This window comes from Oncorhynchus masou, chromosome 24, assembly GCF_036934945.1.
Source record: "Oncorhynchus masou masou isolate Uvic2021 chromosome 24, UVic_Omas_1.1, whole genome shotgun sequence".
NCBI classification, from domain to species: Eukaryota; Metazoa; Chordata; class Actinopteri; order Salmoniformes; family Salmonidae; genus Oncorhynchus; species Oncorhynchus masou.
In genome coordinates, this window is record NC_088235.1 from 24,052,250 (window position 1) to 24,073,883 (window position 21,634).

At 45.1% G+C, this 21,634-nt stretch overlaps 1 protein-coding gene across 1 annotated transcript in view; it reads right to left on the minus strand.

Moving 5' to 3' along the window:
* The window catches only part of LOC135511925 (protein sidekick-2-like), a 645,207-nt gene that overhangs the window by 126,180 nt on the left and 497,393 nt on the right, over positions 1–21,634 (minus strand). The window contains exon 5 of the mRNA XM_064933447.1: positions 8,381–8,514. Coding sequence (XP_064789519.1) covers positions 8,381–8,514 — 134 coding nt within the window. The remainder of the gene's footprint in view (positions 1–8,380; positions 8,515–21,634) is intronic.

Below are 21,634 nucleotides of genomic sequence, written 5' to 3' on the forward strand. Positions count from 1 at the left end.
AACTTGCACAATTGGTGGCTGACTAAATACTTTTTTGCCCCACTGTATGAGATGAGTAATGTAGGGTATGTAATCATAACATAAAAGGTGGCATTGTTTAAAGTGACTAGTGATAAATGTATTACATCCAATTATTAAAGTGGCAAGTCAGTATGTTGGCAGTTAGTGATGGCAGTCTGATGGCATTGAGATAGAAGCTGTTTTTCAGTCTTCGGTCCCAGCTTTGAGGCACCTGTACTGACCTCGCCTTCTGGATGATAGCGGGGTGGTTGTTGTCCTTGATGATCTTTTTCGTCTTCCTGTGACATTGGGTGATGTAGGTGTAATGGAGGGCATGTAGGCCGCACTACTGCGTTGTGCAGGCCGCACTACTCTCTGGAGAGCCTTACGGTTGTGGGCGGAGCAGTTGCCATACCAGGTAGTGACACAGGATGCTCTCGATTGTGTTCTGTAAAAGTTGGTGTTTTCAGTGACAAGCGAAATGTCTTCAGCCTCCTGAGGTTGAAGAGGCACTGCTGTGTCTTCTTCACCACGCTGTCTGTGTGGGTGGACAATTTCATTTTGTCCGTGATGTGTACGCCGAGGAACTTAACTTTCCGCCATCTCCACTAATGTCCTGTCGATGTGTATAGGGGGGTGCACCCTCTGCTGTTTCCTGAAGACCACAATCATGTGAGGTTATTTTCACTCCGAGGGCCCTCACCTCCTCCCTGTAGGCCGTCTCGTCGTTGTTGGTAATCAAGCTTACCACTGTAGTGTCGTCTGCAAACTTGATGATTGAGTTGGAGGCGTGCATGGCCACGCAGTCATGGGTGAACAGGGAGTACAAGAGAGGGCTGAAGAACGCACCCTTGTGGGGCCCAAGTGTTGAGGATCAGCGAGGTGGAGCTGTTGCTTCCTACCCTCACCACCTGAGGAGGAAGCCCGTCATAAAGTCCAGGACCAAGATCCACAGGGTGGGGTCGAGATCCAGGGTCTCAAGGTTAATGATGAGTTTGGAGGGTACTAAGGTGTTAAATTCTGAGCTGTAGTCAATGAAGAGCATTATTGCATAGGTATTCATCTTGTTCAGATGGGATAGGGCAGTGTGCAGTGTGATTCCCTTTGCATCGTCTGTTGACCTATTGGGGAGGTAGGCAGATTGGAGTGGGTCTCGGCTATCAGGTAGGGTGGAGGTGATATGATCCTTGACTAGTCTCTCAAAAAACTTCATGATGACAGAAGTTAGTGCTACAGGGCGATATTCCTTTAGCTCAGTTACCTTAGCTTTCTTGGGAACAGGAACAATGGTGGCCCTCTTGAAGCATGTGGGCACAGCAGACTTTGATAGGGATTGATTGAATATGTCCGTAAACACACCAACCAGCTGGTCTGCACATGTTCTGAGGAAGTGGCTTGGGATGCTGTCTGGGCCAGCCGCCTTGCGAGGGTTAACATGTTTAAATGTTTTTACTCACGTTGGCCATGGTGAAGGAGAGCCCACAGGTTTTGGTAGCGGGCCGTGTCACTGGCACTGTATTCTCCTCAAAGCGAGCAAAGAAGTTGTTTAATTTGTCTGGGAGCAAGACGTCAGTGTTTTTTTTTTGTAATCCGTGATTGACTGGATGTCAGAAGGTGAATTCACCAATTTGTAAGTCGCTCTGGATAAGAGCGTCTGCTAAATGACTTAAATGTAAATGTAATTGACTGCAGACCATGCCACATGCGTATTGTGTTTGAGCCGTTGAATTGTGAATCTACTTTGTCTCTATACTGACGCTTAGCTTTACTGACCTTGTGGGGATATTGGGGCATTTCTGGAACCATCACAGATAGTGATATACACGCGCGCGCACACACACACACACACACACACACACACACACACACACACACACACACACACACACACACACACACACACACACACACACACACTGGCAAGGGCTTTGTGTCCTTCACAGGGGCAAAAAAAGTGTGTCTCTCTCTCTCTGGCATTCCTCCCCCTGTCCTGCCATGCCGAGCCCCCCATACTGACTCTCCCTCCTCTCTACCACCAGCCATACATACATACTGACTCTGACTGCTCTGGTCTGTCTGGTATGTCTGTTTTGTTCCGTCTGGTCTGACTGTTCTGTCTGCTCTGTTCTAGTCTGTCTGGTCTGTCTGGTATGTCTGTTTTGTTCCGTCTGGTCTGACTGTTCTGTCTGCTCTGTTCTAGTCTGTCTCCTCAGTTCCGGTCCCTCTACTCATCAACTAGCTCTACTCATCTGAGATCTACTGTCTGGGTCTGAGTTCTGTTCTAATCAACACTCCCCCTGCACTGTGCCATAGGTAATGTCTGCTCCCTCTTTAATTATAGATGTGACGATAGTCTTGTCTATATTAGGCATTGGATGAAGCACAGTGTTAAATTCAAATATCTATGAAAATGTGCAAATAAACTTTATTGGAGGTACATAAACCTTTGCCAAGAGTGTGCAAAGCTGTCATCAAGGCAAAGGGTGCCTACTTTGAATAATGTCAAATATAAATCATATTTAGATTTGTTAACACTTTTTTTGGATACTACATGATTCCACATGTGTAATTTCATAGTTTCGATGTGTTCAGTATTATTGTATAACGTAGAAAATAGCAAAGATAAAGAAAAACCTTTGAATGAGTAGGTGTTCTAAAACGTTTGACTGGTAGTGTGTACATACAGTTGAAGTCGGATGTCACGCCTTGGTCTTAGTATTTTGTGTTTTCGTTTATTAGTTGGTCAGGGTGTGCATGGGTTTATGTTGTTGTATTTCGTAGTGGGGTTTTTTAGTTATTGGGATTGCGGTTGAGTATGGGGTGTTGCATAGGTTTGGCTGCCTGAGGCGGTTCTCAATCAGAGTCAGGTGATTCTCGTTGTCTCTGATTGGGAACCGTATTTAGGTAGCCTGGGTTTCACTTTGTATTTCGTGGGTGATTGTTCCTGTCTCTGTGTAGTGTTCACCAGATAGGCTGTACTAGGTTTCACGTTCCGTTTTGTTGTTTTGTATTTTCTTGTAATCGTTATTTGTTTCATTAGAAAAATGAGTAACCAACACGCTGCATTTCGGTCCGACTTTCTTGCGACAAACGAAGAAACTCGTTACAGAATCACCCACCACACACGGACCGAGCAGCGTGTTAACAGGCATCTGGAGCAGCGAAGAGAGGATGTTATGGACAGCAGAGGCTTGGAGTATACGACGTGGGAAGAAATAGACAGGTGGGCGGCCGACCCAGAGAGAGTGCCGGAGCCCGCCTGGGATTCGCTGGAGCAGTGCGAAAAGGGCTATAGGAGAATGGAGTCGAAAAGAAAGACACGGCGGCGCAGATCGAAACCCGAAAATCAGCCCCAAAAATTTCTTGGGGGGGGCTCAGAGGGAGAGTGGCTGAGTCAGGAGACAGACCTGAGCCAACTCTCCCTGTTTATCGTGAGGAGCCAAGGAGGAGACCAGAACCGGTGTTGGAGGTGAGGGAAGCAGAGACTGTAAAGGAGTTAATGGGGAAATTGGAGGAGAGAGTAATGAGGGAGTTGCTAGTTTGGTGCTTTAAGTACAAGATTCGTCCGACGGAGCGTGTCGGGGATTTAATGGCACCTGGGTCAGCGCTCCATACTAGTCCTGAGGTGCGTGTTAGTCGGCTGGTGAAAAATGTGCCAGCCTCACGTACTAGGCCTCCTGTGTACCTACCTAGCCTTGCACGTCCTGTGCCAGTCCTGCTCTCAGGCTCTCCAGTACACCTTCACGGTCCAGTCCATCCTGTGTCACCTTCCCACACCAGTCCTCCGGTGGCAGCTCCCCGCACCAGGCTTCCTGTGTGTGTCCTCGATCCATTACCACCAGTTCCAGTACCATGCACCAGGCCTTCAGTGCACCTCGCCTGTTCAGCGCAGCCAGCGCTTTCTCCCTCTCCTGCGCTGTCGGAGTCTCCCGCCTGTTCAGTGTTTCTAGAGCCTTCCTCCTCTACAGCGCTGCCGGAGCATCCTGCCTGTTCGGAGCAGCCTGAGCTGCCAGTCTGCATGGAGCAGCTAGAGCTGCCAGTCTGCATGGAGCAGCCAGAGCTGCCAGTCTGCATGGAGCAGCTAGAGCTGCCAGTCTGCATGGAGCAGCTAGAGCTGCCAGTATGCATGGAGCAGCCAGAGCTGCCAGTCTGCATGGGGCAGCTAGTCTGCATGGAGCAGCTAGTGCTGCCAGTCTGCAAGGAGCTGCCAGTCTGCATGGTGCAGCCAGAGCTGCCAGTCTGCATGGAGCAGCCAGAGCTGCCAGTCTGCATGGAGCAGCCAGAGTTGCCAGTCTGCATGGGGCAGCCAGAGCTGTCAGTCTGCTTGGAGCAGCCAGAGTTGCCAGTCTGCATGGAGTTGCCAGTCTGCATGGAGTTGCCAGTCTGCAAGGAGCCGCCAGTCAGCATGGAGCAGCCAGAGCCGTCAGTCAGCATGAAGCAGCCAGAGCCGTCAGTCAGCCAGACTCTTCCAGATCCGCCAGTCAGCCAGACTCTTCCAGATCCGCCAGTCAGCCAGACTCTTCCAGATCCGCCAGTCAGCCAGAATCTTCCAGATCCGCCAGTCAGCCAGACTCTTCCAGATCCGCCAGTCAGCCAGACCCTTCCAGATCCGCCAGTCAGCCAGACCCTTCCAGATCCGCCAGTCAGCCAGACCCTTCCAGATCCGCCAGTCAGCCAGACTCTTCCAGATCCGCCAGTCAGCCAGACTCTTCCAGATCCGCCAGTCAGCCAGACCCTTCCAGATCCGCCAGTCAGCCAGACCCTTCCAGATCCGCCAGTCAGCCAGACCCTTCCAGATCCGCCAGTCAGCCAGACTCTTCCAGATCCGCCAGTCAGCCAGACTCTTCCAGATCCGCCAGTCAGCCAGACTCTTCCAGATCCGCCAGTCAGCCAGACCCTTCCAGATTCGCCAGTCAGCCAGACTCTTCCAGATCCGCCAGTCAGCCAGACCCTTCCAGATCCGCCAGTCAGCCAGACCCTTCCAGATCCGCCAGTCAGCCAGACTCTTCCAGATCTGCCAGTCAATCAGACTCTTCCAGATCCGCCAGTCAACCAGACTCTTCCAGATCCGCCAGTCAGCCAGACTCTGCCGGATTCAACTGCCTGGCTGGGCTTCCTCTCAGTGCTGGGCTTTCTCTCAGTGCTGGGCTTTCTCTCAGTGCTGGGCTTTCTCTCAGTACTGGGCTGCCCCTCAGTCCCGAGCTGCCCCTCAGTCCCGAGCTGCCTCAGTCCCGAGCTGCCCCTCAGTCACGAGCTGCTCCTCAGTTCAGTGGGGTTCTGGGTGAGGTCTATTAGGCCATGGTCGGCGGCGAGGGTGGATCATCCCAGGACGCGAAGGGGAGGAACTATGACATTTATGGAGTGGGGTCCACGTCCCGAGCCGGAACCGCCACCATGGACAGACGCCCACCCGGACCCTCCCTATGGTTTTGAGGTGCGTCCGGGAGTCCGCACCTTAGGGGGGGGGGGGGTTCTGTCACGCCTTGGTCTTAGTATTTTGTGTTTTCGTTTATTAGTTGGTCAGGCCAGGGTGTGCATGGGTTTATGTTGTTGTATTTCGTAGTGGGGTTTTTTAGTTATTGGGATTGCGGCTGAGTAGGGGTGTTGCATAGGTTTGGCTGCCTGAGGCGGGTGAGTCAGGTGATTCTCGTTGTCTCTGATTGGGAACCGTATTTAGGTAGCCTGGGTTTCACTTTGTATTTCGTGGATGATTGTTCCTGTCTCTGTGTAGTGTTCACCAGATAGGCTGTAATAGGTTTCACGTTCCATTTTGTTGTTTTGTATTTTCTTGTAATCGTTATTTGTTTCATTAAAAAACATGAGTAACCAACACGCTGCATTTCGGTCCGACTTTCTTGCGACAAACGAAGAACGTCGTTACATCGGAAGGTTACATAAACTAGTTTTAATGAATCCAACCTAAGTGTTTCAGCCACTCTACAAATTTCTTGTAAAAAAATATAGTTTTGGCAAGTCAGTTAGGAAGTCAGCAAGTCAGTTATTTCCAACAATTGTTAAGAGAGATTATTTCACTTATACACATATTTCACACTGTATCATAAATCCAGTGGGTCAGAAGTTTACATACACTAAGTTGACTGTCCCTTTAAACAGCTTGGAAAATTCCAGGAAATTATGTCATGGCTTTAGAAGATTCTGATATTTTGACATCATTTGAGTCAAATGGAGGTGTACCTGTGGATGTATTTCTAGGCCTACCTTCAAACTCAGGTCCTCTTTGCTTAACATCATGGGAAAATCTAAAGAATTCAGCTAGACCTCAGAAAAAGATTGTAGACCTCCACAAGTCTGGTTCATCCTTGGGAGCAATTTCCAAATGCCCGAAGGTACCACGTTCATCTTTACAAACAATAGTACGCAAGTATAAACACCATGGGACCACGCATCCGTCACACTGCTTAGGAAGGAGATGCATTCTGTCTCCTAGACATGAACATACTTTGGGGGGTTAAGTGCAAATCAATCCCAGAACAACAGCAAAGGACCTTATGAAGATGCTGTAGGCAACAAGTACAAAAGTATCAATATCCACAGTAAAACAAGTCCTATATCGACATAACCTGAAACGCACGCCACTCAGCGAGGAAGAAACCACTGCTCCAAAACCGTCATAAAAATAGCCAGACTACAGTTTGCAACTGCACATGGGGACAACGATCGTACTTTTTGGAGAAATGTCCTCTGGTCTGATGAAACAAAAACAGAACTGTTTGACCATAATGACCATAGATATGTTTAGAGGAAAAGGGCTGCAGGAGGGACTGGTGCACTTCACAAAATAGGTTGCATCATGAGGTAGGAAAATGATGTGAATATATTGAAGCAACATCTCAAGACATCAGTCAGAAAGTTAAAGCTTGGTCGCAAATGGGTCTTCCAAATGGACAATGACCCCAAGCATACTTTCAAAGTTGTGGCAAAATGGCTTAAGGTCAACAAAGTCAACCTCAATCCTATAGGAAATGTGTTGGCACAACTGAAAAAAATGGTATGAGCTAGGAGGCCTACAAACCTGACTCAGTTACACCAGCTCTGTCAGGAGGAATGGGACAAAATTCACCCAACTTATTGTGGGAAGCTTATGGAAGGCTACCTGAAGCATTTGACCCAAGTTAAAGGCAACGCTGCCAAACACTAATTGAGTGGTTGTCAACTTCTGACCCACTGGGAATGTGATGAAAGAAGAAAAAGCTAAAACAAATAATTCTCTCAACTATAATTCTGACATTTCACATTCTTAAAATAAAGTAGTTATCCTAACTAACCTAAGACAGGGAATTTTTACTATGAATAAATGTCAGGAATCGTGAAAAACTGAGTTTAAATGTATTTGGCTAAGGTGTATGTAAACTTCCAACTTCAACTCTATGAATGTATATCATTTGGCTCTATGTGTTTTTAGATATAGGCCTATTTTAAATGTGTATTATTGTTGTCATTATCTTAATTGCAAAAATAAATACAAGCACAAACACAACATAAAGCTACATATTTTTTGACAGAGGTAATGAACTGTGCATTGATCACTGTGTCCAGCACACCGCCACCTGTTGTTATGTAGGTCAGAGCTGTGTGCTGGGACACCTTGGTAGACCATGGGTGGAATAGGCATTGAGGTGCTATTTGTCTTCAGACCAATGACTACTCTCATTTAAAAGTTGTTGTTTTTTCCATCTTTAATCGTGTCTAATTCCATGAACTGCACCTGCCTGTTTCAATTCGCCTTTTCAAAATACAAAATACTTTTCTATACGATTTCTTTATAATGATTCACAATTTTGTGGTCCCCTTTCACACTACATTGGTATCAAAAGTCTGATGGCATTATGGTGATTTAAGAATGTCTGCTAAATGAACTAAATATACATGTATATGTAAAAATGAACAATTGCAATGCATGCTGGGTTTTATTCTAATGAATACGGCCAATGACAATAGCCAGTGTGATTTGCAGTATGCATTTACATGTTGGACAACTAAGGTAGTTAAACAACAACATGTCACATTCAGCAAGTAAAATATTTGTGTAACCATTCCTGAGAATGTTGTTGCTGTTCGGCCGGTTACTTACAAATGTTTTTTGTAATTTAAAATACATGTATTTTAATTCAATACAATACTTTGCAAAAGTATCTTATACTTTATTTTGATACATTGATCTTTAGGGTATTTTGTAGTTGTATTTCATATTATCAAATTTATGCCCATCCCTCTATGTGTGTGTGTTTGTTTGTGTGTGTGTGTGTGTGTGTGTGTGTGTGTGTGTGTGTGTGTGTGTGTGTGTGTGTGTGTGTGTGTGTGTGTGTGTGTGTGTGTGTGTGTGGTGCATGTCTCTCCATATGGTTTCAGTACTACTCACTGTCGACAGAAAGGGTTATGGGTTGGCTGGTCTTGTTTTCGCCGTTCTTGTCGTTGACAGCCTGTACGTAGTAACGTCCAGCATCAGGGGCCACCGTGGACAGGATGACCAGAGTGTTGTCCAGAGTAATGGCTCTGAGGAACACAGAGACAAGTTTGGTCACTACACTGCCACAAACACCACTGACAAAAAGGCCCCTCCGCACATACACACACACTTTACAGTGTAAAACATACTTAGGAAGGAATGCCTTCCAGGTTTTTGCAGAGCTGAATAAGATTACAGTTGTCCTGTTATATTCTTGTTGTGTGTACCAGCTTCTCCCCTGCTCCAGCCCCTCCCACCCTGTGTTGTGCTGACCAGTGGAGTGAGACCCAGGACTCCTCTCCCTGCATTCTACCAATTATAGCCCCGCCTCGGTTTACAATCAATGTTTGCTTATTATCAGAGCCTGTTCACCAATTTGGAGCTGGATTGCATGTTCCGACTCATTGCCCCCGACACCGTCTCCCTTTCCCTCCCTTCCTTCTCTCTCTCCACCAAGAGTCAGCATACTAACGTGAATGCACCTCTCCCCTGGAGGTATGCAAACCACAGTGAGGATCAGGTGATTCTGTATATACGGTACACACACATCCGACTGTACCTACGGTACACGCATCCTACTGTACACACGGTACATGCATCCTACTGTACACACGGTACACACATCCTACTGTACACACGGTACATGCATCCTTCTGTGCACACGGTACACGTGTCCTACTGTACATACGGTACACACATTATACTGTACACACGGTACACACATCCTACTGTACACACGGCACACGCATCATACTGTACACACGGTACACACATCCTACTGTACACATGGTACACACATCCTACTGTACACACGGTACACACATCCTACTGTTCACACGGTACACACATCCTACTGTTCACACGGTACACGCATCTGACTGTACACACGGTACACACATCCTACTGTACACACGGTACACACATCCTACTGTTCACACGGTACACGCATCCTACTGTACACACGGTATACACATCCTACTGTTCACACGTTACACACATCCTACTGTACACACGGTACACACATCCTACTGTTCACACGGTACACACATCCTACTGTACACACGGTACACACATCCTACTGTTCACACGGTACACGCATCTGACTGTACACACGGTACACACATCCTACTGTTCACACGGTACACGCATCTGACTGTACACACGGTACACACATCCTACTGTACACACGGTACACACATCCTACTGTACACACGGTACACGCATCTGACTGTACACACGGTACACACATCCTACTGTACACACGGTACACGCATCTGACTGTACACACGGTACACACATCCTACTGTACACACGGTACACACATCCTACTGTACACACGGTACACACATCCTGCTGTACACACGGTACACACATCCTACTGTACACACGGTACACACATCCTACTGTACACACGGTACACGCATCCGACTGTACACACGGTACACGCATCTGACTGTGCACACGGTACACGCGTCCTACTGTACGCACGGTACACGCATCTGACTGTGCACACGGTACACGCGTCCTACTGTACACACGGTACACACATCCTACTGTACACAAGGTACACACATCCTACTGTACACACGGTACACTTATCCTACTGTTCACACGGTACACGCATCTGACTGTACACACGGTACACACATCCTACTGTACACACGGTACACACATCCTACTGTACACACGGTACACGCATCTGACTGTACACACGGTACACACATCCTACTGTACACACGGTACACGCATCTGACTGTACACACGGTACACACATCCTACTGTACACACGGTACACACATCCTGCTGTACACACGGTACACACATCCTACTGTACACACGGTACACACATCCTGCTGTACACACGGTAAACGCATCCTACTGTACACACGGTACACGCATCCTACTGTACACACGGTACACGCATCCTACTGTACACACGGTACACGCATCTGACTGTACACACGGTACACACATCCTACTGTACACACGGTACACGCATCTGACTGTACACACGGTACACACATCCTACTGTACACACGGTACACGCATCCTACTGTACACACGGTACACGCATCCGACTGTACACACGGTACACGCATCCGACTGTACACACGGTACACGCATCCTACTGTTCACACGGTACACGCATCCTACTGTACACACGGTACACGCATCCTACTGTACACACGGTACACGCATCCTACTGTACACACGGTACACGCATCCTACTGTACACACGGTACACGCATCCTACTGTACACACGGTACACGCATCCTACTGTACACACGGTACACGCATCCTACTGTACACACGGTACACGCATCCTACTGTACACACGGTACACGCATCCTACTGTATATACGGTACACGCATCCTACTGTACACACGGTACACGCATCATACTGTACACACGGTACACGCATCCTACTGTACACACGGTACACGCATCCTACTGTACACACGGTACATGCATCCTACTGTACACACGGTACACGCATCCTACTGTACACACGGTGCACGCATCCTACTGTACACACGGTACACACATCCTACTGTACACACGGTACACGCATCCTACTGTATATACGGTACACGCATCCTACTGTACACACGGTACACGCATCCTACTGTACACACGGCACACGCATCCTACTGTACATACGGTACACGCATCCTACTGTACACTTAGTACACGCATCCTACTGTACACACGGTACTCGCATCCCACTGTACACACGGTACACGCATCCTACTGTACACACGGTACACACATCCTACTGTACACACGGTACACGCATCCTACTGTATATACGGTACACGCATCCTACTGTACACACGGTACACGCATCCTACTGTACACACGGTACATGCATCCTACTGTATATACGGTACACACATCCTACTGTACACACGGTACACGCATCCTACTGTACACACGGTATACACATCCTGCTGTACACACGGTACACACATTATACTGTACACACGGTACACGCATCCTACTGCACATACAGTACACACATTCTACTGTACAATCAGGGAAATAGAAAATAAATGTAAGATACAAATAAACAGATAAACTTCAAACAAAAATAAAGATATATAGAAACACATATGTGCACCTTTGACATACAATATTAGGCCTTTCTTCACATGCATATCCAGAGACAACATTTTTACCTTCAATGGTCAGTAACCTGCACCCTCTTGAATGAACAAGGCCATGGTTTTGATAATAAATTGGAAGTCTGAGAGACTTAACAAGTATGCACTTGGCAACCAGCAGCAGCAGTAAGACGTTGCTGTGATTCATGGTGGGCTGTAAATAAGGGGCTCGGCTGTGTGTCCTGCAGTATGCTTTGCTTGTGTTCTGTTTGGAGCGGAGAGGTACTAGGATTGGCTTCCTGGGGTGAATGCTTGGCCCTGCAGCCTGGCGCCAGCCGACACATCCCCCCCACCTCTACTCACAGAGACAAATTAATACACACACGCAACCACAAACACACACGCAACCACAAACACACGCATACGCATACGTATGCACACACAATCAACCCCTTCACCTCCCACCACACGTTCACCCAGTTTAGATACCATCTATGTGAATTGAGTTCTTGAAGTGCCATGGAATTTGCATCCCATTGCAACCATGAAACACATTTTAAAATGACAAATAGTTACACAAGTTGATATTGAACTCTTTATCAATGATAAAACATAACTTCTATACTGCAACACTTTATGTTTATGCATTGTGTAAAGTACTTTGGGCAAGCACATTGCCTTGTTCCAGTAGTGATGAGTTTTGGGGATGGAGAGTTTTCTTTTGACACATTTTTTTTGTGGGGGGGGGGGGTTACAGGTATAATATAACATTTAATTATATACTTTGTACTTACCTGTGGGCTGCCACTCACAAATGATGAAAAAATCTCCACCACCTGGAAACCAGTTGATGGTTCGGATTACGGGATGCTGAGGTCATATTTTTCCCTATTCTGTTCCAATTAAAGGGTTGTTCAGATTCACTTAGATATGTGGACCATACCTTTTTAATGGCTATCAGCATATGAGCTTTCCATAAGTTGTTTGTTCTCTACAATGTACAGTATAGTCATTTAAGGAGCCCAGATAATTTATTTTTAAATCCCATCAGTATTTTGGTTCAGTATTTGACTTTCCAAAGGGACTCGATAGGCCAGCATAGCTGATTTAAATTGTAAATATAGAAAAGAGGGGGTGCCTGGTAATGTGTATGTGTCTATCAAGTCTTGGAATGTTCTCAAACCATTACTGTCCATGATATCTGTACAGATTCTACAGATGACACAGATGCTAAGCTACAGGACTGTTTTGCTAGCACAGACTAGAATATGTTCCGGGATTCTTCTGAAGACATTGAGGAGTACACCACATCAGTCATTGGCTTCATCAATAAGTGCATCAATGTCGTCGTGCCCACAGTGACCATACGTACATACCCCAACCAGGAGCCATGGATTAAAGGCAACATCCTCACTGAGCTAAAGGCGAGAGCTGCCGCTTTTAAGGAGAGGGAGACTAATTCGGACCCTTATAAGAAATCCGACTAAGCCCTCAGCTGAACCATCAAACAGGCAAAATGTCAATACAGGACTAAGATTGATTCGTACTACACCGGCTCCAATGCCCAGTGGATATGACAGGGTTTGCAAACTGTTACAGACTACAAAGGGAAACACAGCCTCAAGCTGCCCAATGACATAAGCCTACCAGAAGAGCTACATTACTTCTATGCTCTCTTCGAGGCAAGCAACACTGAAGCACGTACAAGAGCATTAGCTGTTCCGGACGACTGTGTGATCATGCTCTCCGCAGCCGTTGTGAGTAAGACCTTGAAATAGGTCAACATTCACAAAGCCACGGGGCTAGACGGATTACCAGGACGTGTATTCCGAGCATGTCCTGACCAATTGGCAAGTGTCTTCATTAACATTTTCAACCTGTCCCTGACTGAGTCTGTAATATCAACATGTTTGAAGCGGACCACCATAGTCCCTGTGCGCAAGAACACTAAGGTAACTTGCCTAAATGACTACAGACTGGTTGGCACTAACATCTGCAGCCATGAAGTGCTTTGAAAGGCTGGTCATGGCTCACGTCAACACCATTATCCCAGAAACCCTAGACCCACTCCAATTTGCAAACCACCTCAACAGATCCATAGATGATGCAATCTCTATTGCAGTCCACACTGCACTGTCCCACCTGGACAAAAGGAACACCTACGTGAGAATTCTATTAATTGACTACAGCTCTGCGTTAAATACCATAGTGCCCTCAAAGCTCATCACTAAGCTAAGGACCCTGGGACTAAACAACTCCCTCTACAACTGGATCCTAGACTTCCTGACAATGCACTCCCAGGTGGTAAGGGTAGGGAGTAGCACATCTGCCACACTGATCCCCAACACGGGCTCCTCAGGGGTGTGTGCTCAGTCCCCTCCTTTACTTCCTGTTCACCTATGACTGCATGGCCAGGCACAAATCCAACACCATCATTAAGATTGCAGATGACACAACAGTGGTAGGCCTAGTCACCAGCAATGATGAGACAGCCTCTATGGAGGAGGTCAGATACCTGGCCGTGTGATGCCAGGGTAACAACCTCACCCTCAACGTGATCAAGACATAGGAGATGATTGTGGACTACAGGAAAAGGAGGACTGAGCACGCCCTCATTCTCATCTATGGGGCTGTAGTGGAGCAGGTTGAGAGCTTCAAGTTCCTTGATGTCCACATCACCAACAAATGATCATGGTCCAAACACACAAAGACAGATTTAGCATGGGTACCTCAGATCCTCAAAAAGTTCTATAGCTACACCATCGAGAGCATCCTGGCTGGTTGTATCTCTGCCTGGTATGGCAACTGCCCGTTCTCTGACCGCAAGGCACTACAGAGGGTAGTGCGTACAGCCCAGTACATCACTGGGGTCAAGCTTCCTGCCATCCAGGACCTCTATACTAGGCGGTGTCAGAGGAAGGCCCTAAATATGTCCACCCTAGTCATAGACTTTTTTCTCTGCTACCACAGTACCGGAGCACCAAAAAAGCTTCTTAACAATTTCTACCCCCAAGTCATAAGACTCCTAAACAGCTAATCAAATGGCTCCCCAGAATATTTGCATTGTCCCCCCTTTTACGCTTCTGCTACTCTCCAATTATTATCTACACATAGACACTCTATCTACATGTACATATTACCTCAACTACCTCGACTAACTGGTTCCCACACACATTGACTCTGGACTGGTACCCCCTGTATTTAGCCCCGCTACTGTTATTTTATGGCTGCTCTTTAATTATTAGTTATTTTTAATTTTTTATTGATCTATTATTTACTTAACACTTATTTTTCTTACAACTGCATTGTTGGTTAAGGGCTTGTAAGTAAGCATTTCACTACACGGTCTGTTGTATTCGGCGCATGTGACAAATAACATTTGATTTGATTTTGACCATTGGGGCGATGCAAAAAGCCGCCCTCCAGAATGCAGGGCGTAATTGTGAAATACTGGAGTATGAGAATGCCATTTTCATTCCCCGTTATATTGTTTTTCAATTTTGCGCCAAATAGAGATTATGTGTGTAATAATAGAACCAAAGCATAGTTTACATTGTTTAAGGGATATGCAGTATTAGTGAAGACCACCTCTTTCAGGGCAATAGGAGACACCATGTGTCTCTCTATACTTAGCCAGGGGGTGGAAGAAACCTATCTAAAACAATTTAATGTGGGGTGAAATGCCTGGAAATACAATTTAATGTATTAAGTCCTCCTCTGTCTTTTCCTATTTGTAAGTTTGTTAATTTTATCCAGGACCACTTACACTGCCTTATATTCAGACCCCTTCATTTTTCCACATTCTGTTAATTACAGCCTTATTCTAAAATGGAAAAAAATAAATTTTGCTTAACATATTGTATATTTTGCATCTTTCTAATTTATGTTATGGATTACAATCCATATTACATCATTGAAAATGGGTGATTGACATCCACAAATGAAAACATATCATACGAAACATAACATATCATACCAAATGGAATGTCTCGGATTTACACACAGAATAATACGAAATTATCTAAGATCAGGTTGGTGTGTCTGAGCTAAATCCATAATAAAAACACACTTTCTCTCTCCAATGCTGCAAGTGGAAAACAATAGAATGGCTCCCAGTAGAGGAGAGAGATCGAGGTGATGTAAGGAAGCGACAGGGTGTGATGTATACCTGTTCTTTGGGTTTTTACCATGACTTACGAGTTCCAACCGCTCGACTGTTGATTTTAATGTACTGTATCTCCAAGCGAGAAAGGCTTCATTTGGGATTCCCTGGGCGTTGTATAGGCCTCTAAACTGTCTGTCGCCTCAAAGCGCCTCGCAGGACTGACTGAGCAGAGGCTTATGATCCATGGTTGATATTTAATACCATTGACCTAGCTCATCGCCCTGGAAACACATGCTGGACCATCGCTATCGTGATCAGTTTTGGATTCCCTTAGGGATGTGGACTGTCTAGTGCATTAAATGAATCCCAGGTGATTCCCGGGACATTTCCAAAACAGGGACAATGCGTAGCGATGCTTGTAGCTTAAAGGATAAGAAACTGGCCAGGGATAAATATAGCTTATATAGTATATAGATATTCACTATATTAACAGGAATTAGTACTAGACTACTATGTAATGCAGCCCATCACTCACACTATGTACCTGAATACTTGTAAACATATAATCTGCACTGAAAGATACATAACGCACAGTTCACACGCTGAATTTATGGCAAGTTAAACGTGGTCTGGCACAGTTAAGAGCTTTGCTTGACGTACCAATTGGTTTCACACAACCGCTCTCAACGACACAGAACAGGAGACACAACACCTCATTGGATTTGGATAAAATGTAGGTATAACAGCGACCCCTTCTGTTGAAAAAAAACAACATTTATTGGAATAAAAAGACAAACGATGCTTCACACACCTGTGTGGATGTTTGAAACAGACTCGGTTAACATGACGTGTCCTCATATTTCGTAACTCCCTTTTACTAAAGAATCACGAAGAGGCTTCTCCTCCCTAAACCATGAGTTCTGCTAGTGGTAGCAATATTAGGGATACTATGCAACTTAGACATTCCATTCTCTTTCCCGAGATTACAAAACAACATATGTTAATGTAGTACACATCGGTTAGGAATGTTTCAACCTCTGTGTTGAGAAGTTGTGTATTTACTGTCATTTCCTGGTTTCAAAGAGCACCAGAAACTACACTAACTGTGAGCTTGGGTCTGTTCTAAATTGAACACCTGCAAATCTGAGGCCATGATTGTGCTTTTGTTGTTGGTGTTGTAGTGAAGCAACCTTTATTTGCATACAATTAACATAACATACATAATTTAAAGGTGCAATATGCAGAAATTAAACCAGCGACCTTTTGATTACCGGCCCAACTGTTAGGCTTCCTGCTGCTCTATATATTATTATGAAATGACCATTTCTCCAGACTGTAGAAGAACTTCTCTGGCACGCTGCATTAAACAGAGGTGTGCTTCACCCATGCTGAAAAAGCGGCACAGGCTGCTGAAACATCTTGGTGCACTGCGATGTTCCACTCTATCCAGCTCTTCCAAAGAGAAAGTTATTTATTTTTGTGTTTGGTGTGGCGATAGAGCAGTCAGTTTGAAAGAGAGTGTAACGGTTTTCTTCTTCCTCTAACGAGGATTATGAAACATCGGACCAATGCGCAGCGTGTTAAGTGTCCATAATATATTTAATAAACTGAACACAGAATACAAAAGAACAAGAGAAATAAATGGAAACACCGAAACAATTCTGTATGACAGACACAGAACACAACTACCCACAACCCATAGTGTGAAAACAGGCTGCCTATGTATGGTTCTCATTCAGAAACAACAATCGACAGCTGCCTCTGATTAGGAATCATACCAGGCCAAACACAGAAATACAAAACCTAGAAATACAAAACATAGAATGCCCACCCCAACTCATGCCTGACCAAACTAAAACAGAGAGATAAACAAGGAACTAAGGTCAGGATGTGACAGAGGGCTTAACAATGCTCTCTCTCTACCTTTACCAGCCACAACCGTAATATACGTCTCTGTACTAGCGCTGTTACGGTGACCCTATTACCACCACACCGGTCAACACGAGTTATGATGGCACTCAAATTCCATGTGACCATTTAATTAGGCTTCTCCAAGCTCTGATGCTGCTCATGGTCATTAGTAGCATACCAAACGTGCTAACTGCCTCGTACTCAGCACTCTATTGTCCCTCCAATCACTCTGTCATCAATGCAAATATTCAAAAATCGAATCAAACACTTCATGAGAGCTCATGAGTTCATGTTGCTCAACATTTCTATAACTATGCAATTGTGTGAGAAAAAGTTTTGATGGCCTCTATTAAAAATAGGAGGATCCCATCAGCTTTCTATAGGCTAGGCCTACTATATTTATTTATCAACTTTCTTAATAATAAGTACATTGCTTCGCTTTACAACAGGAGTATACCCTAAAATTAACCATGGGAAAAGCGTCCGCCATTCGCTATTTAAGTGCATACAGGAAATGCATTTTTCCCCCAATTCTCCTGTTACGAGACAGGTGCATAATAATGGTCCATTCTAAATCAGATCTAATTTCCCACATATACTAAAAAATATATGTAAAGATGAGATTAAATTAAGAATAGTCTGGTGGGTGCAATATTACTGCATTTTTTTGCCACTTTTCAAATCATAGTTGCACACCTCATGTAGGCTAGTGCATACGACTAAATATTCTTATAAGATTTGTATCACAACTAAAGTGGCCAAATAACTTCTTATATTCAGCCTGGTGGAACAACGGTCACTTTGGCTGCAAAATGCATGGATTTTGAAAGGGGCATGACGGCCACACAAGAGGGATGTTGCCAGGAAGTTCGAGGCCTGGTGAGAATATTATCAAATGCTTGTCAAATGGTTAGTAGTTAGCAACTGCTTGCAACTTTTTTCAAATCATCATTATAGTCGCATCATGCAGCCTGAGAATGTATTACAACTCAAAACAGACAGTGCCTTCAGAAAGTATTCAGACCCCTTGAGTTTTTTCACAAATGTAAAAAAATTAAATAACTTATTGACATAAGGAATCAGACCCTTTGCTATGAGACTCGAAATTGAGCCCAGGTGCATCCTGTTTTCATTGATCATCCCCTGAGATATTTCTACAACTTGATTGGAGTCCACTTGTGGTAAATTCAATTGATTGGACATGATTTGGAAAGGCACACGCCTGTCTATATAAGATCCCATAGCTGACAGTGTATGTCAGAGCAAAAATCAAGCCATTAGGTTGAAGGAATTGTCCGTAGAGCTCTGAGACAGGATTGTGTCAAGGTACAGGTCTGGGGAAGGGTACCAAAATATTTCTGCAACATTGAAGGTTCCGAACCTGGGTGGGAGGTAATCTAGTGGTTAGAGCGTTGGCCCAGTAACTGAAATATCAAATCCCTGAGCTGACAGTTAACCCACTGTTCCCCGGGCGCTGAAGACATGGATGCCAAGTAAGGCAGCGCACCGCACCTCTCTGATTCAGAGGGAAGACACATTTCAGTTGAAGGCATTCAGTTGTACAACTGACTAGGTATCCCCCTTTCCCCAAGAAAGTAGTTGCCTCCATTATTCTTAAATGGAAGAAGTTTGTAACCACCAAGACTCTTCCTAGAGCTGACCGCCTGGTCAAACTGAGCAATCAGAGGAGAAGAACCCGATTGCCACTCTGACAATTGTCACTCAAACAAGTTTCTCTGGTCTGATGAAACCAAGATTTAACACTTTGTCCTGAATGCCAAGCGCCACGTCTGGAGTAAACCTGGCACCAACCCTACGGGGAAGCATGGTGGTGGCAGCATTATGCTGCTGGGATGTTTTTCAGCGGCAGGTACTGAGAGACTAGTCAAGATTGAGTCAAAGATGAACGGAGCAAAGTACAGAGATATAATTGATGAAAACTTGCTCCAGAGCGCTCAGGACCTCAGACTGGGACAAAGGTTCACCTTCCAACAGAACAACAACCCTAAGCACGTAGCTAAGACAACACAGGAGTGGTTTCAGGACAAGCCTCAGAGCCCAGACTTGAACCCGATCTAACGTCTCTGAGTCCTGAAAATAGCTGTGCAGCAATGCTCCCCATTCAACATGGCAAAGCTTAAGAGGATCTGCAGAGACGAATGGGAGAAACTCCCCAACTCAAATAAAATAAAAAAATATTTGTCACATGCCCTTAATTCAACCTTACAGTGAAATGCTTACTTACAAACCCTTAACCCAATATGTAGTTTTAAGAAAAGAGCTAAAAATTAAGAAATAAAAGTAACAAATAATTAAAGAGCAGCAGTAACATAACATTAGCGAGGTTATATGCAGGGGGTACCGGTACAGAGTCATTGTGCGGGGCACCAGTGAGTCAAGGTAATTGAGGTAATATGTACATGTTGGATATTCTTCCAATTCATTCATCGCTTTCCCAATTTCTAACAGCCAGCAAACACTTGACAGATTACATGCAGAAGTAATTCTCACATGCAGAAGTAATTCTCACATGCAGAAGTAATTCTCACGGCAGTTGCTTTAGGGACCGTAATTGAAGGAGTCTATAGGCATGGGCCAATTTAGTAGTAGCAGGGGTTATTTTAGTAGCATTGTTGGGATATCAGTTTATGAGGACTCGTGCCACAAGAATTGGTAACCCTTAACTGGGAGACCGATGGAAGTACAGTGGAGGCTGTAATTCAAATGTCACAAATTAGTGATCTTGCCATAAGAGGCAAATCTATGTTGTCAAGAAATGACCCATGTGTTGCAGTGTGTATATCCTCAGGTGAAAGCAGAAATAACCAAGGGCACGGGCTGAATTCTGGAGATTGAGTGTACATCAAGGTACACCAGAAGGGACAACGTTGGTCTGGTCCATACACAGTACTCCTTACAGCACCTGCAGTGGTTAAGATCGTCATGTCTCTCCTCGGTGGGTGCAAAGTGAAGTGAGGTCCAGCTGCATAATGGGTGAGCTTGAAGACACCATGACAGAGGAAGCAAAGCCAAATAGAGAGAGAGACTAGATGCCACTGTAAACATACAGATGGGTTGGGTCTAGGAGCTACTTTAACATCATAGTTGGGTTGCATTGGGTGCTTCATTGGTTAATGCATCATATAAAAGAGGATAGATGTTGGGGATATTGTACTCTGCACATTTTGAAGACATTGATGTGAAAGCATATACAGTGCTGAGTTACCTCAAGAGGATGTAATGTTGATTAGGGATATGTATTTTCCTACAAGCTGACGTGCCTATAAAGTGGCAATAAAGGAGATGGGGAACAAAGTGAAAATGACCGCTTGGGAACACCTCTCGGAACCTGGGGCCGGAAAGGGGAAGACTGGGCGAAAGCATGAGAAGGCAGAAGTGTTAAACAAATCACAGTATATTTTATATTTGAGATTCTTCAAAGGTAACCACCCTTCACCTTGATAACAGCTTTGCACACTCTTGGCATTCTCTCAATCAGCATCACCTGGAATGCTTTTACAATGGTCTTGTGCCATGAATTCTAAATAAATCACAGTATCACCAGCAAAGCACGCCCACACCATCACACCTTCTCATCCAGGCTTCACGGTGGGAACCACACATGCAGAGATCCGTTCACCTAATCCTCGTCTCACAAATTTGGACTCAGACTAAAGGACAGATTTCGACCGGTCTATTGTCCTTTGCTTGTGTTTCTTGACCCAAGCAAGTTTCTTCTTCTTATTGGTGTCCTTTAGTAGTGGTTTCTTTGCAGCAATTCAACCATGAAGGCCTGATTCACACAGTCTCTTCTGAACAGTTGATGTTGAGATGTGTTTGTTACTTGAACTCTGTGAGCCATTTATATGGGCTGCATTTTCTGGGGGTGGTAACTTCAATGAACTTATCCTCAGCAGTATAGGTAACTCTGAGTCTTCCTTTCATGTGGCGGTCCTCATGAGAGCCAGTTTTATCATGGAGCTTGATATTTCTTGCGACTCCACTTGAAAAAACCTTCAAAATTCTTGACATTTTCCAGATTGAC